At 43.4% G+C, this 17,132-nt stretch overlaps 1 protein-coding gene across 6 annotated transcripts in view; it reads right to left on the bottom strand.

Moving 5' to 3' along the window:
• The window catches only part of SLC4A10 (solute carrier family 4 member 10), a 289,049-nt gene that overhangs the window by 42,690 nt on the left and 229,227 nt on the right, over positions 1-17,132 (bottom strand). For all 6 annotated transcript variants that reach the window (XM_068245670.1, XM_068245665.1, XM_068245671.1 and 3 more), the window contains exons 11-15: positions 12,826-12,926; positions 10,137-10,311; positions 9,893-10,026; positions 5,400-5,645; positions 1,484-1,589 (exon numbers count right to left, since the gene is read on the bottom strand). In XM_068245670.1, the coding sequence (XP_068101771.1) occupies positions 1,484-1,589; positions 5,400-5,645; positions 9,893-10,026; positions 10,137-10,311; positions 12,826-12,926 (762 nt within the window). The remainder of the gene's footprint in view (positions 1-1,483; positions 1,590-5,399; positions 5,646-9,892; positions 10,027-10,136; positions 10,312-12,825; positions 12,927-17,132) is intronic.

Genomic DNA, 17,132 nt, shown 5'->3' with positions numbered 1-17,132 from the left:
GACTGTTAATCTCACGAGCTTTTTCAAAGAAAATAGGAAGCAATGTCACAACTAAATATCCCTACCTTAGCATGTTGCTAGGACAGTGCTAAAGAAAAAAGCTCCAAGATCAAATGAAATTGTAACCGCAGTCTTGAATACCAAGGCTCTCACTTGTCCCCCATGTAACAGCATCCTGGCCTCTACAATGGTGCTGAGGGGAGGCTTTGATGTGTCTGGTTGGGTGCAAGAAGTGTACCTGGTAGTGGGAGGGGAAAAAGTGATGCACTACAAGATTGCCTTCTCCTGAAAAAAAAACCCAACACAATCTGCTTCTAATCCCTTTATGACCAGATGATGTTTCAAAGTGCTTAGAGGAGGCCAGCATGACAGCCTTTAAAGAGGAACTTTAGCAAAAAGAGGAAGTCAATACATTGCAAAGTAAGAAGTTAAAAAATAGAAGAGAGATCAAGCAATGATTGATATTGGCCATGTAGTTTGTTCATATTGTTTGATCCATCCACAAACATTGTGCACTTAATCATCTTTACTACTGGCAGACATGAGAAAAACAGCACCAAATGCCATTATCTATAACAACTCCCCCTAACAATGTGATAGGCTAAACGCTTGTTTTTTATAGATATACATATGCACAGAAGTAGATACTGGTTGTTTGGCAGTTGGAAACAGCTATTTCCCACAGTGCAACAAGGTTTACAGGCAGACAACTATCAGGACCTAAGTCCTGACATCACACCATGGGAGGGGTTTCACCACAATATCAGCCATACAGACGCCCCTGATGATCTATTGGAGTAAAGGTAAAGATTTCTCATGGGAAATGGAGAATCAGCTACTGATTGGGATGAAATTCAATCTTTTGTTACAGTTCCTCTTTAAAGCGGATCCGAGATGAAAAACTAACTATAACAAGTAACTTGTCTATATATCTTATCTAAAATTTAGATAGTTTGCACAGCAAATCTAGCTGCAAACAGCTTCAACAGTTTATGATTATTTATTCCTGTGATACAATGAGGGCAGCCATGTTTTGCTTGTCACATTACACAGGCAAGCTGATAGCACCTTCAACCCTCAGGTCAGCCTGTGATAAATTCACTACCCCTCATCCTCCCTCCTCCCCTCTGCCTCTGAAATCTCTGGCTAGTAACCTTCTCCTCCTGCCCAGACTGAGCTCCCATAAGCCCTTGCTACATGGCTGTAAGAGTGCCAAGGCACAAAAGGAGCTGTGGGCGAGGCTTGTTTAGTTTATAGGAAATTAGAGTGTTAAAACAAAAAAAAAGTATTTGGCTTGAGGAATGCCCTATAAACTATATGAAAGGAACCCAACTATGCAATGCGTAAAAGTTTATCTCGGATCCACTTTAAGTCACAAGCAGTCTGAAACATAGGAACTGGAGTGTTTATGTGGCCTACTGCACAACAGAGGTCCCCAGGAAAGAAAACATTTTTAATAACATGCCAATAATTGCCAACTTACAGTTACTGTGAGGTTAGTCCAGGGTACCTCTGATGCTGTTATATTATTGTCCTCCCAAAATTTTAAGGTTCCATTGTTAGGGTGAGTGGGCTCAACACAGCTGCACCTGGACGAATGACACAAGAGCAAGACAAGAACTTTGGGAGGTAATATCAATTTAACAACTAAAGTAAAATATCAACTCACGACAATACTTTAACACATAATTTCAATTTATGTCTGTAGCTATCATGGTTTGTTTGAAAAAAATATATACTATGGCATCTGCTTTTCCAGAGGGTAAAAACAATCCATGTCAAGTGATATTGGTATTTCAGTTTTACGTTATCACTGCTTTTCTTGGTGAATCCAAATGGAAGTAGCCTAAGCCTCCAAAGCGCTACAATATACAGGTGCGAACTCCAGTCCTCGAGAGCCATATCATGCCAGTGTTTAGGATGGACTGAGAAAGGGAGAAATGTGACCTACTTGGTGAGCCACACCTTTCCAGATTCAGTCTCATCAAATAATTTGAGCTGTGCCAAAAATGTGTAAGGACCTCGGCCCTTGAGGACTGGAGTTTGACATATCTGGTCTATTAGAAAGGTGGCACTTCCCCAAACATAGGTTGATTTCCCAGTCATTTGTTAGCTGTTCACTATGGAAGGTTCATTGGAGGAACAGGAAACCATCAATGAAATGATCATCTTTCCCACGTAACTGTGAAACCATAATTTAGCAATGACCAAAAGAAGGGTATTCAGAATAGTGTTGAGCACTACAAGTAGCTATGCGTACGTAGCTTCTCGTAATCAAAATTTAAATTAGACAGTGCTGCCCCTGGCAGGGGGGACGGGAGGTGTTAATGTCTTCGCCTTAGCCGATGCACTCCACTGGCATTCCATGTCTCTCCTATGCTTCCTCCTTCAACCCGGAATAAACAACAAACAAACAAACAAATACAGAATATTTATATTGCGCTTTTCTCCTGGCGGACTCAAAGTGCCAGAGCAGCAGCCACTAGGACACGCTCTATAGGCAGTAGCAGTGTTAGGAAGACTTGCCCAAGGTCTCTTACTGAATAGATGCTGGCTTACTGAACAGGTAGAGCCAAGATTTGAACCCAGGTCTCCTGTGTCGGAGGCAGAGTCCTTAACCACTACACTATCCAGCCACCACACAATAAGGAAGCATGGGAGTAACGTGGAATGTGAGTGAGTCGCATCGGCTAAGGCAGTGGCTGTGCCGCGGGCAGCGCTGTCTAATTTAAACATCGATTACTAGTAGCTACATATTGTAGCTACTCATAGTGCCCAACACTAGGAATTCTGTAGGGGATATGTCTCCAATGGAGAGACACAAGCAGGAATTGCCCCCTAAAGTTTGTATACAAAACTGGAAAAGTCCACTCAATGATTTGGATTGTGATATCTCACAGCTCAAGAGCTTCTGAAACATCCTGTGCGCAACAAATCTCAGCTAGAACACGGAAGAGCTTTTGGTGACCACACCCAGAGGAAGATAGAGGTCCAAGAGCATAGAGTAATGCCTACAATAGGCATGACCACCAGCCCTTTAGCTTCCAGTAAATTCAAAATTATGGTATTTTAAAAGCTGGGCTTTAAAAGAGGAACCTTATCAAAACATAGTAGTGAGGGGAGGGGGGAGGGAGGGAATGTATAAACACACCTACTAACAATGTGTTAGGCCAAACAATAGATATACGGTATATATATATATATATATATATATATATATATATATATATATATATATATATATATACACAGAGGGAGATAGGCGTACATCAAAAAAGGGCGTCGGGAAAAAAGGGCGCGTGGTGTAAACGATAAGCAGTATTATCGTTTATAAATATATTGTGTAGAATTTTGTTTATAAATAATGTTTTAAGAATTATAAATCATTAAATAATGTGTATGAGATCGGCAATTCTTAAAACGTTAATCTTCCCTGTTTCTAAACTGAAACTTATATTTACGTTTGTTAAAAACCCTCCCTGTACCTATCCCTAACCCCTAGACCCCCTGTTGGTGCCTAAACCTAAGACCCCCCTGGTGGTGCCTAAACCTAAGACCCCCCTGATGGTGCCTAAACCTAAGACCCCCCTGGTGGTGCCTAAAACTAACCACCCCAAAATCCCTCCCTGTACCTATCCCTAACCCCTAGACCCCCTGGGGGTGCCTAAACCTAAGACCCCCCTGGTGGTGCCTAAACCTAAGACCCTCCTGGTGGTGCCTAAATCTAAGACCCCCCTGGTGGTGCCTAAACCTAAGACCCCCCTGGTGGTGCCTAAACCTAAGACCCCCCTGTTGGTGCCTAAACCTAAGACCCCCCTGGTGGTGCCTAAACCTAAGACCCCCCCGGTGGTGCCTAAACCTAAGACCCCCTATGGATAATAATGTTTTAAAAAATTAATAAATAAAAAATTTAAATAAAAAAAATGTAAATAATTTTTTGGGGTGGATAATAATGTTTTAGAAATAGTGATTTAGTATCTTTATAAACGTTATTCGTCACGGGCTCATTTTGTAAAGTTAAAGTTCAACCCTGTGTTAAAGTTCCTCTTTAAAGTGTAACAGTTGGTCATAAAATCAAAAATCAATTCTTTATTTTTATCTGGTAAACAAGTAATAGGGATGCTAACCAGGCAATCCAAAAGTTAAAATCACTATTACTTCTCTTTGTGATAAATGATCATTCCCCAGTTTACCTGTTATGTGGCACAAAAATGTGGTACGCAAAAAGGAAGTTGCAGGGCATGCTGGGTTGTCCTTTTTTGCTTCTCTAATTTCCCCTCAGACTTTACTAATTCAGCCTGATTGGCTGAAGCCTCTTTGCCTCCTGTTTTCCCCTCCCACACCTATGCTCTTCTCTGATTGCCCAATATTTCTCATGCTGAGACAATGCACTTTCTATAGTGGAATGCGGGTAATGCATTCTTGTTTATCAACAAGCAAAGTAATAGTGATTTTAACTTTTGGATTGCCTGGTTAGCATCCCTATTACTTGTTTACCTAATAAAAAGAAAGAACTTGATTTTATGCCCGACAGTTACACTTAGCATATGATAATAAAGCACATAAGAAGTTAGTACTTGTACCTCTAGTATTCCAAACCTAAACAGATGAATTCGTCTTGAGAAATAGTATGGATAGCACAGTCTATCGCTGTGCGTGCAGAACTGAAATACTAATATCAGGTGGACCTGGAAGTTTTACACATGAACTGAGAGTGATATGTGGCTGCTATATTTATTTCCTTTTAAACACTACCAGTTGCCTGGATGTCCTGCTGATGCTCTGCCTCTAATAATTTTAGTAGACCCTGAACAAGAAAACAGATCAGGTGCTGTGACTGAAGTCTGACTGGATTAGCTACATGCTTGTTTCGGGTGTGTGAGTCAGATACTATTACAGCTAAGGAGATCAGCAGGAATGCCGGACAACTGGTATTGTTTAAAAGGAAATAAATATGGCCACCCCCATCCCACTCTCAGTTCAAGTGTCCTTTAAGGGAAATTCTAATATAAAACTAGAATTGTGATCTGTAACACAGACAAAAATACTAAATCTCCAATAAGTTATAGTATGAATTCTACGGTAAAAAAAAAATTCTGTATATTTGTCATAGAGAAAATTATCCTTAGTGAAAAATATAAACGACAATGGCTAACTATTCTAAATAAACACAAATTGTCTGGTTCTTGAAGAACAAAGACAATGGAACCTTGAAATAATTTTTTACTAAATTGTCAATTTTACAAAATCTCTGTAAGGTTTTCACAGACTGGGGGTTTTTATGACTCCAAAAATGTACCGATCTAGAAGACTATGGAAATCACAAATAGATTTACTCTACAGGTATCTAATTCCCCCTTGTTCTGGAAAGCATTAGATGAAAAGTAGACTTTACTTACGAATACTGTGTTAGAAGTTCCAAATTATTATTCATGTTGATTGGATGTTTCTCACCTAGTTGGAACAGCTTTTCTAAGGCCTCATAAATGAAAATGATGCAGATAAGTGCCGCAAATGCTTCCTCGGTAAACCGTGTTATGTAACACACCAGGGAACTTGCGTCAGTGGCCACCAGAACAATGCAATTGAAGGCTGTCCACAGGCCTATGCAGGCCCTTAACGAGAGGTACGATAGCCCATACTCCCTAGATCATGAGAAAAAAATTGCATTAAGAGTTTTCAGTTAGGAGTTTTCTAGACTTAGATCATATACATGCAGTAGGTCCAAGAAATCACAGTCCAATCAGTACAATTAGGACCATCTATCTACCTTGGAATTTTGCTTTTTATTCAGGATATGAAGTTTTCCAGCTAGTTCGATGCAGAAAAAGCTAGGCATAATTTGAAAGAGAAGCAGTTTTTCTACTCACCAAAATTCTGATGTGTCCACCACTGCATTGTTTTCCCTAATAAACCTGATCATCCTTTGTTAATCTCCTGGAGTTATCTATATTCTTTTTAGTGTAGCTAAACCCAGGAATTTAATGTAGATAGATCACCTTCAATAAGATAGTCTTGTTCAGAAACTCAAAACAATCTTTTAAAGCCCTACTATATTTTGCAATTCCACCATTATTGTTCATCAGTAATGGGTAGAGCTAGGATGCTAGCTGTTTGTCTTTTCTATATTTATGCATTTCCTAGCTCCTTGCAGACTAATGCTAGGAAGCAGATGCTACCTAGCACTGGTTTACAGTGAGATAGGACTGCTGGTAACAGAGTTCCAGTCATAGATGTAGGGCCGGCACAACTGCCCCAGGTCTTCCCCCCAACTTGTGCTCTCCGAGGCCCCAACAAACTCACTTCACTTGCTGCATCTTCTCAGTGACCCGGTGCATATTATTATGTGATATCATGTGCCAGGTCACTTAGAAGAGCACCCCTGCAAGGATGAAGACTAGAGCATGTGGATTAGTGGAGCAGCACCCCAACAGGTACGGGTGGATTGTTATACTGCCAAAAACACAATAAATTTGGTGGGAGACCTGGCAGCGCACTTAAGCTTCCTGGAGGGTGTATTTGCTGCCCACAGGCCCCCAAATTACTTTTGTCCCAGGTACCCATTGTAGCTAGAACCGATCCTGCATAGACAAGGGGGGTATTGGTGCCCTTAAGAATACAAGAGGCTTTGATGGTTGAGTTTAAATGAAGTTGACTGGGTTGGTGAACTTGGGAATTAATTTGTTAAACAGTCATTGTTAAATCCTAATATCGCCTACTTAAATGGCCCAGTGCCTGAAAGCCAGCACTAAACACACTGTATGTATTGTTCATTATGAAATACTTTTGTGGGAAAAGAAGTTAGAACACATCAGGAGTTGAGATGATCAGTCAGAAAAATGGCCCATTGCATGCTGTTGAGATTAGGGAAAAGCTAGGCTAGAATAGGATTAAGGGCAAACTCAGCACTTGCCTGGGGCCTAGGGTGCTCCTACTGGAGGGTTGAGATGAAATGTAGAGTGTATAAGTGGCTAGGTTCCTCGGGTGGTATCAACTGGGCACTTAAAGGGTTAATATAGAATCCTTGAATTACTCCCAGGCTGGCCTGCCAGACTTTAATTTTCCAGTGGCCATCATAAAAGGGAGTCCCCATCCAGGAACTGAACATTTTGCCAGCAGAGCTTCAGATGCCATCAGCCACCCAGGATGTGAGAGCTACTCCTGCCTTCATTCAGGAAGCAGTTTCTGTGAGAGGTAGCCAATATAGGACACTCCACTCCCCTCTTCTGCTCTGGGGCGCCAGGTGATGAAGAAATCAGTCAGGTCAGAGTACAGTTGAAGAATGGAAGTCACTTTCCGATGGATGGAGCGTACTCGTCTCTCTTCTGGTGCTCTGTGACCTCGGGATCAAAAAGGTCTGTCGAGGCAGCATCATTTGCAGAATTGAAGTCATTTTATGCAGGAGGCGGCAGATGACAGATGGAGTACACTTGCTTCTGGTATGAGGTGGTGTCTGGGCAGGCTTTCAGGACAGTGCAGGGACTCCAGTGAGAAGGCATTACTATTATTACTACTGTGTATTTAACCTGTTAAAAGCCCTGCATGCATTATCTCACGTTAATGGCATAAGCCATTTTGCTGCCTAATGCAGCCATGCTGAGCGGCGCAGGGAGATTTTTTATTTTGACATGGTCCAGGTAAATATACCTGATCCGTGGACGCAAAATGCTCCCGGCGACCAGTGCTGCTCAGCAAGATTTCGGATATCCGGGTTACCTAGATAATTCCGAACTTTTTCAGCTATCCGCCCGGATTCGGATTCCGGATACCTGGGCCCAAATCCGGATAGTTATCTGTGGATAGTTGGCAGGCAATCCGGATATCCGCAAAAATCCATCTATTGAGATACTGTAACTAAGGAGATGACATCCCTGCCGTCATTCAGCCAATCAGAGAGCTCCCAGCAGAAGCCCTGGCACCCAATCACAGAAAGGAACCCTGGCCAGGCCCCCCTGTATAATAAGGAGGGCTGCCATGATGAGAAATCTCATCCTTGCTTGTGAATGCTCATTAAGAGACATGCTCCAGTGCTGCTGGCCTAGCAAGTGCTGTATACAGTGATAAACCTAAAGCTGTACAGTGATTAACCCCTTCACCATCACTACACTATTGTTATATTGTTAATTAGCTTGATTTCATTCTGTGACAGTCTGAGTGTGTGCTGCAGGGCTGCTGCAGGCAGCTGCTATGTGTCTGTGTGTGTGCTGAGCCTGTGCACAGACCACCAGGCCAGCTGCTGCCTGCTGGCCAGCTATTAGCCTTAGCTAGCTACAGTATCGATTAGGTTAGGGATTAGGGAATAGGATTACTGTGTTATTGTGTAGTTAGTACTGTAGTACTGCAGTCAGTGCTTGTAGTTGTTAGAGTAGTAGTACTACTGTGTTAGCTTACTACAGAACTGCTGTGCTGCTGAGCAGTGCCAGTGTGACAGTTAGTGTCCTCTCCTCTGCTGTCTGACTGTCACTCGGCACGTGGCACTTGGCACGTGTAACGTGGTACTTGGCACTTTGCGCGTGGCACTTTGCACGTGGCACTTTTTACTTGGCACTTTGCACGTGGCACTTGGCATGTGGCACTTTGCACTTGGCACATGGCAATTTGCACGTTGCACTTGGTACGTGCAAAGTGCCAAGTACCAGGTTCCCTTTAAACCTCCTTTTTTCCATTTTATTTAAACCCCCCCTGCCACCTAAATGTTTACATACTCTTGATGCCTAACCTTAGCTTTAAAACCTTCCTGGAGCCTAAGGGTTCTCCTGTCTGCTTTTCAACCAAAAGTATCAGTCTGTAACATTAATATGTTTCTGAAAAGCAGACAGAAGCGTATAAGTATGTTTAGGCCCTAATCAGAACCAGAACCGTTATTTTGCCAAGCATGACTGGGTTCTGCCCCCAACTGGTTTTGGCACAATACCTAGCTCCAGTAGACAAGAGAGATAGATAGGCACACAGACATGCAATAAACAACGGAAAGTAACAATAATATACAATATACTTCATCTTGAACAGTTCCAAAAAGTGACTCGACAGTACGACCAGTTAGTCCTGTGTTAGAGCTGGTTGGCTGGTTAACCAAAGACATCCTGTGTTAACCGAAGAAGTCCCGTGTTAGTGCCGGTTGGATGATTCATCCTAATATAGGTCCTCAACGTTAACCGCTTCTTGGTGAAAAACCATGAGCCCTCCTACCTAACCTGATGTTATCCCCGAAACCTAAATGCAACCTCTCCTTATCCACAACCCCAACAACCCATTCATTATGTCTATCCCTGACCTTACCTATTATGTTTTAACCCTGGCAACTAAATCCAAGATCACCCTAAATTCAAAGGCCGAAATTTTGTCCCAGGGACAAGTTGTGGGTCAACCTCAATGACTATTGTCCTTGCTACCCTTTACAGTCCCCTGGTTTCCCTCCCCCACCTTTATGCCAGGGCTTCTCAACCCTGTTCTCAAGTACCTCAAGTACCTGTCCTCAAGTGCATGTTTTGCAGAAAACCACAAACATTAATGGGGAGGCAAATTTCACCCACAGGCCAGAGTTCGACATGTATGCCCTAAACCATAAACATTTACCCTTGCCAACACTCATCTTCCAATGTCTTCATTGCTGGGCATTTTTGGCTATGCCACAACTGAAACACTAGAGCCAAAATTAACATCCAATCCCAAATACCTAGGGCATCAAAACAAGCATGCTCTACACCTTTTTAAATGGGGAGGGGGGGGGGGGGGTTTACAAGTTCTTCACCTACATATCCAGCCTTGGTGAGAACAGGTGTGTGTTTATTCCCTAGTTGTTTTTTATTGGCAATCTGCTGTTTTACAGGCATTATTTACAGCATGAAGGAATGAGTGCATAGCATAAATATTTCCAACATTCAGTACTTACTTGCAAAATTTGTACAATATCTTCTCAAACACCAGAACCGGTCCTGTGCTCCCCAGAATAGTAAGAGGTTGTCCTCCAAACAGGGAAAAGGCTATCCCTGTCATTGAAGCACCAAATAAAGATTCTATTGCACTCTAGACAGAGTAAAATTATGTTAACATTGTTCTTAATCATAAACACAGCATAAGAAATCTACGTGTCTATTGCACACTATAACAACACTATGGTCAAGTTCAACACCTACTATACGTCCATCGGTTGCCTCTCCGAGAAGACCTCCGAATGTGATAACGGGAGACATGCAAGCACAATACAGAAACAAGAATGAAGCTAAACACTGCAAGCTGAAAGCATCCCTGAAGTCACTCCAGAAGAAAGGGGCTTTCCTCTTGATGTCCAGGACAAGACCCCCAAAAAATCTGGAGAGGAGAGAGACATGATAGCTTACAAGGAATCAGTCATCATAAATAAAAAAAGGAAAACAGTTAAATAAATATAATAGCACTGCATAGTAACAATGTCTAGGGGTGAATCTGGCTACCCATACAGTGTAGGGGAATCTGGCCACTTATAGTTAAGGGGGCTCTGACTACTAATAGTGTGTGTGTGTGTGTGTGTGTGTGTGTGTGCGTGCGCGCGTGTGTGTGTGTGTTCTGGCTACCTATATTGCAGTAATAGAAGTAGAATATCTGTACATTTAGCAATATTCTACTCCTTTGGAGTGCAATAAAGATAGTAAAATATTGGTAAATTATACTGATATTGTACTACAGCTAAATCTAACCCTATTCTTATACAGAACACTCCCTCTACCTTTGCCTAACCATAACCACCCCCGGTCCAATGTCTTACCTTAACTACCCCCAAATGCCTAACCTTAAAGTGAACCATCAGCTTCTTACCAGCCCTGATAAAATCCCTGACTGAGCATTCAGTCTGGCTTTGCTCAGGAATCTTTATAGCTTATTCATTAGAGGCAGGCTTGGGCTTGAAAAGACATCAGAGAAGACAGACTCAGCTATAAAGATTCCTGAGCAAAGCCAGACTGAATGCTCAAACAGGGATTTTATCAGGGCTGATAAGAAGCAAGATGAGCAGTTAAGAATAAAACAGAGAGCAGGGTAGGTGTTTTCACTAATGTACCCACTGATATATATAGTAAATACATGATGGTGCTTAGTCTCTGGTTCACTTTAACCCCCCCCTATCACACACACACACACACACACACACACACACACACACACACACACACACACACACACACACACACACACACACACACACACACACACACACTCACACACCTAACCTCAAATATCCCCTCTCAATGCCTAACCTTAATTGTGACCCCACGGCTAACCTCAACTCCCCCCTACCCACTTCCGCTGCACCAAAACATTTTTAGGAGTCAGGGAGGTTTGGGCGCTGTCAAAGGTGCCCATATAAATAGCTACTATTGGTACCCGACAGAAAGCAGGTGCTGGATGGCCCGCAATGCAAATGCGGCTACGGTGCAGTTTTCTACTAGAGGAGAAATAAGGCATGCGGCTACATATACTGGGGGGAGAGAGGGATTTTGGCTACCTATACTGGGAAGGGGGGGGGGGGCAAAGACATTTAGGAAATACGGAAATACAGTAGGGAATAGGGAAAGGGGGGTGGGGGGGACAGAGGCACAAGGGGACAAGAATTTTAAAGGTTTTAAAGGAAGTGGCGACACAAACTAACCCCCAAACTGCTGCAATATGGCAATGAGTGAATTATTGAGTCCAGACAATTATGATAATTATGGTTATGGAGTCCTGATAGTTATAGGACTCCTTGTTTGTGTGGCCCTCTGTTGTGCCACTCTGTCCCATGCTCGTGGCGCTGAGTAAAGGCAGTCAAGCAGAAGGCAAAGTAGCACATGCATTGTCTCATTCCGCACTCCCCGGATGTCCATGCCCACCCATCCAAGCACTCCATTCATCTGCTTTTGGTCCGGCCCCTCTGTCTAATTAAAGAACCCACTATGGCCCGTGAGTCAAAATGTTTGCACAGCCCTGCATTAGACACAAGTCTAGCAATGGTGGTGGTAAGATGATAAAAGACATCTGCCGCTATAAGGTGGTAGACTAGGTAAGCAATCAATATTAGGCAGATATTGATCATGGGCAGCACTGTGGCATAACGGATAGTACTCTTGCCTTGTAGCCAAGGCACTATCGACACTGGTTTCTTCCCATAGCCCAAAAACATACAGGTAAGTTAATTGTCTTCCCCCTAAATTAGCTCTAGAATTACGATGGATATATGACTATGGCAGGGATTAGATAGTGACCCCCACAGAGGGACAGTTAGTGACAAGACGATATATTCTGTAAAAGGACTGTGGCAGATGTCAGTACAGTGGTGTAGGGGATAGCACTCTCTCAGCGCTGAGCTCCCAATTCAAATCCCAACCAGGAAGCTATTTGCATGGAGATTGTATGTTCTCCCCTTCTCTGTGTGAGTTTCCTCCAGGCACTCCCGTTAAATAATAATAACAATAATTTACTCAAACTATCACTTACCGAAAGCTTTGTACACACGTTAGAAGGTTCTGAGCTGTGCGGGCTATCTCTGTTGAGAATGTAGCTTGCTTAAAGTCCTCCACCCACCCAAGTGCGTTGTTAAAACAAGCAAGAGTGCTGGGTCTTCTCCTTACCCCTCCTACTAGAAGCTTCACCACCACCCCTCCACAGCACTTGGGTCCAAACTATTGCCCATGGGATCACAAAGTCTGCTTTGTGTGTGTGTATGTGCCTTATCAGTGTATGGTTAGATTTACATTTGACCTCATGCTTCACAGGCAGAGGCAGTACCTCTGGACTAAACCAGCTGGCTATGGTTACATTTACATTAGGGGACCTCAGCAGATAAAGATGAAATGCATTCAGTTCTTGTCTAACCTTCCAGTTCTTTGTAGCTCTGGGCCACTGTGTCCCTCATGTTCTTCTGCTTCCCCGATTGGTGTTGTTCCATTGGGCACCCCCGGAGTTTTACGCTTTTCCTGAAACACAACATATAGTTTGGAAAGGAATCTCTGGGAAGAAACTATGCCTGATTCAATGACAAATTATGAAGAATCTGTAAAATTCCATCATGGAAGACCTGATTGCAAAAATACATAACTGGAGGTGTGAACAAAGATCCCCACCATTAAAATTTTCCACCTATCTCAGTTATGGAATTAGGGTAAGTAAGTGGAGACCAGTTTTGCATCATGTACTGTATCACCCATCAGTGAGAAATTTGACACTGATTTAATACATTCATGTTACGTGTTCACTTTAGAGGCGAATTCCATAGACTGTTCTTGGATAGGGCAATAAGAAGAACATTCCTAATTTATTCCTATAAAAAAGTGTGTGTCAGAAAGATAACTAGAAAGACAAGGCACATGACTGATCTGAAAGAGGAAAGAAAACAACGTCACTTTGCAAACAATGGAATATTTGGGCTCTGTCTGAGAGAAATTGTGTAATGAACCGCTCAGCTGGCTGCACAGGCAGACAGCTGTTTGACCATTCCTCTAGTCTGTGGGCTTCAGGTCTCTGGAAGAGAGACCTGTCTTTTCGTTGCAAGTTTCTGATCTGCTCTGCTGCTGAGGAATTTGCATACATTGGTTATGCAAATCACCTAGCTAGGCTGGCAGTATATAAGCCATGTTTTTCCCAGAGTCCTTTGCTGGTCATCCTTTCAGGGTTTGTTGAAACACTCCTAGAGTGTCAGCCATGCTATTCCTTGTTAAAGTTATCTTAGAGTAATTCTTGGGACTGCACTAGGCAGCTTCCCTAGTGCAGTTAGCTTGCTATCTGTTTTGTCTGTATTGCCTCTCTGTTGCGATTGTCCTGTCACCAACGGTGGTTGTCAGGAAATCGTTCTGTCTTTCTGGGGTGCTAACTAGAGCAGCGGTCGCTACTGGTAGCCCCTTCTGTTAATCTGTCTGTCTTGTTTGGATCGCACTAGCCTCTAGCGGTAGCGGCTGTGGATCCTTCTGATCTTTGTTCTTGGAGTGTAAGCTGGAGCAGCGGTTGCTACCGGCTACCTCATCTGTCTGTCGTGTTTGGATCGCACTAGCCTCTAGCGGTAGCGGCTGTGGATCCTTCTGATCTTTGTTCTTGGAGTTTAGCTGGAGCAGCGGTTGCTCCCTGCTATCTCATCTGTCTGTCGTGCTTGGATCGCACTAGCCCCTAGCGGTAGCGGCTGTGGATCCTTCTGATCTGCTTTCTTGTTCCTGAGCTTGGATCGCTCACTCGCTCTGACAGAAAGAGCAGTGGATCTTTCCTCTCGTATTCCTGTTTTCCGTTTGTCTGTCTTGTCTGATACGAACGCTTGCTATAGGCTCGGTGAGGTAACCGTTAAGCAAGCGCTCGCGTTCTTTGTTTCGTGTTTGTCTGTCGGTGGTTAGTTAGGCGTGCTGGTCTCTGTTGCGCTTAACGTGCGGAGATTGTGCAGTAAACGCGTTCGCTGTTGCGAATGAGTGCGGTGTTCGCGTTTAGCTAGCGTTTGTTATTTTCATTTCTTTCTCATTGTCGTTTGCTGTGTCTTTGCTATTCTCGAGTTCTGTTCTGATCAGTCTTGTGTCACTTCTGGTGATCGCCTCTCTCGCGATCGCGTTCATACTTTGTTTCTGCGAATGTGTGTTCGCCGTCGCTGGGTGGCGACTAGTTTGGGGAACACACATTTAGCCTATCTCTGTGCTCTTCTTTTTAAGGGCTATCTTGCCCTACCCGGTTGCAAATCGGACACTTCTCAGCTGGCTTCTGTGGCAGCGCGGAGACCTTGCTCCTCTGCGCTCCACAGCTTCACCTGCCGGTGAGAATGTCCCTCTACTGGTGCTTGCACCAAAGCTGGGTTCCCCCCTTCATACACTTGTGGAGGATTTCCGCCGTGTCAGCGCACGCCTTGTGCGCTGATCACGGAGATTATTCCGCAATAGTTACAAATTGATTAAAGGTGCCCATACATTATTCAATGAGGGGGCCCAAACTTCTAATTGGATAATTTATCGAATCGTATGAGAATTGGTGCCATAACATGGCTGCCTGATTGATCTGTTTGATTTCCAGCTGAAATTGGTTGAAAGGATTTATTGGACATGCTGGAAAAATCTCGATTGCAAGGGTCAGTCTGATGGAAACCTGGCCAGTGTCCCCCAAAGTGTATAACCCCCCCAATGGTGAGACTCTTGGCCTCCTCTGGTGTCCTCCTCCGTAACTACGAGCACTTGTACCCCCCTAGCACTGCTGCATGTGTGACATCACATGCGCTGAATCATATGGTGCCTGTGTTCACGGTGATGCTGAACACTGGAGAAGTTGAGCCCACGGACCGGTGAGACTGACAAGGTGGGCATGGCACGATGACGGGGGATGATTTATACTTTGTGTATGATGCTGAAATCTATTGCAAATCATTGCGCAGTGTGCAGGCAATAGATCCCTTTTTGATCAGATTCCATCAGAGAGGGATCAAACGTACAGTTGATGTACCCATACATCGAGTGATGTATGGCCAGCTTAAAGGAAATCTGTAACTGCCCCTGGGGGGTACTTACCTCGGGAGGGGGAAACCTTTGGATCCCAATCAGGCTTCCCCTGTCCTCTTCACCCTCCGGGACCCAGCACTGGCAGCCCTTGAACACCATGTGCGGCAATATTTACAATTTCAGCTTTCCAATCTGGCTCAGGTGGAGATAGCTGACACAGACATCTCACACAGTAGAGCGGACCCAGTTGGGCTCAGCTATTTCTACCTGAGCCTAATCAGAAAGCTGATACTGTGCCTGCACTGGAGTGCAGATTGTAAATATTGCCGTACTCTACTGCGTCTGAGCACAGCTGGTCAGTGCTTGTTGGGGTATTTTTGTGGGAGCCAGCGCTGGATCCCTCCAAGGCTCATTAGGATGGGGGAAGCCTCATTAGTATCCTGAGGCTTCCTTCTCCTGAGGTAAGTACCCCAAAGGGGCATTTTTTTTTTTTTGCTTACAGATTTACTTTAACTTTTTGGGGCACACCGTACCAGTAGCCATAGAAACATCTCTCTTCTGCAAGCAGTGATGCACTGGAAGACATCTCAGAACGCACTCCAGCCTGAATAATTGCAAACACCTTCTGTGTTTTTTTTTAGCATATTTTATTAGTTTTTTTTTAAAATGAACAAACACGTGTATAGACAAACCATATGCTTGTGAACAAATATTAAAATATGTTCTGAATATATGCGTCTTCCTGTAGCAATTTTAGAACTAATGACCTTAACTCCTACCCTTAGTCCCCCCCCCCCCCCCCCCAACCTTCCCACTCTGATGTTCCCTTTTGTAGAAAAAAAAATATCAGACAGTATCAAAGCGCCAAGCATGCAATCTCATCAACCAGACAAATTTCAGCAATATTTCAGGTCACAAATACCCTTATTCAATTGTTGGGTTTGGCCTCCATAAGGCAGGAATTTCCAATTTGCCTAATGTCCCTAATAAATCTGCATTGCAATACCAGGAGGTTAGACGGAAGGGAGCCATGAAATCATGTAATCTTGCACCTTTGAATGTATGTTCAATAGTCTCCCATTTTTTAAAGAACGTCTTAGTTTTCTTTTCTTTGTGAAGTAATGCCTCCAATCTATCCATAGAAAGTAGCTGAAAGAGCTCTTCTTGTAGGTCCCAAACTGTTGGGGTGGTCGAATAAATCCAGCGATTGTAAATGGTTTTACGTGCTGCAATCAGTATAGTGTGGGCTAGATCAGAAGTTTTTGACTGTGTTAAAGTTGTTTCCGTAGGAATTGTCTCATAATTGAATAAGCATAATAGCGGTTCTTTTATGAGCTGTTTACCACAGATTTTTTTAATATAGATAATCACTTTGTCCCAGTAGGTGGCTATCGGAGGGAAGAACCAAAGGCAATGGACCATGTCTGCGGCCTGAAGATTGCATTTCGGGCATGCCCCCAAATATCCAGCCGGGGGGGGGATCTTATATTTTATATTAAACGCGAATTTTGCAAAATACATTATGGATAAATGTGATCCCCTCCAGGTTTCATTTATTATCAGTTTACGTATCAAGTTATTACCCTCTACTATTTTTTCCTCAAGCTGAGGGTCTGTAAAGTATTTTCCCCATGACTTCATATTTTGAGTGGAGAGACTCTGTGATCCAACCCGAAGGAGGTCTGATTGAATAATAAATAGTGATTTAATTTCAGGGCCTGGACC

Source organism: Hyperolius riggenbachi, chromosome 7, assembly GCF_040937935.1.
Source record: "Hyperolius riggenbachi isolate aHypRig1 chromosome 7, aHypRig1.pri, whole genome shotgun sequence".
NCBI lineage: Eukaryota > Metazoa > Chordata > Amphibia > Anura > Hyperoliidae > Hyperolius > Hyperolius riggenbachi.
Note: the sequence above shows the minus strand (reverse complement) of the source record. Positions and strands in the feature narration are given on the sequence as shown.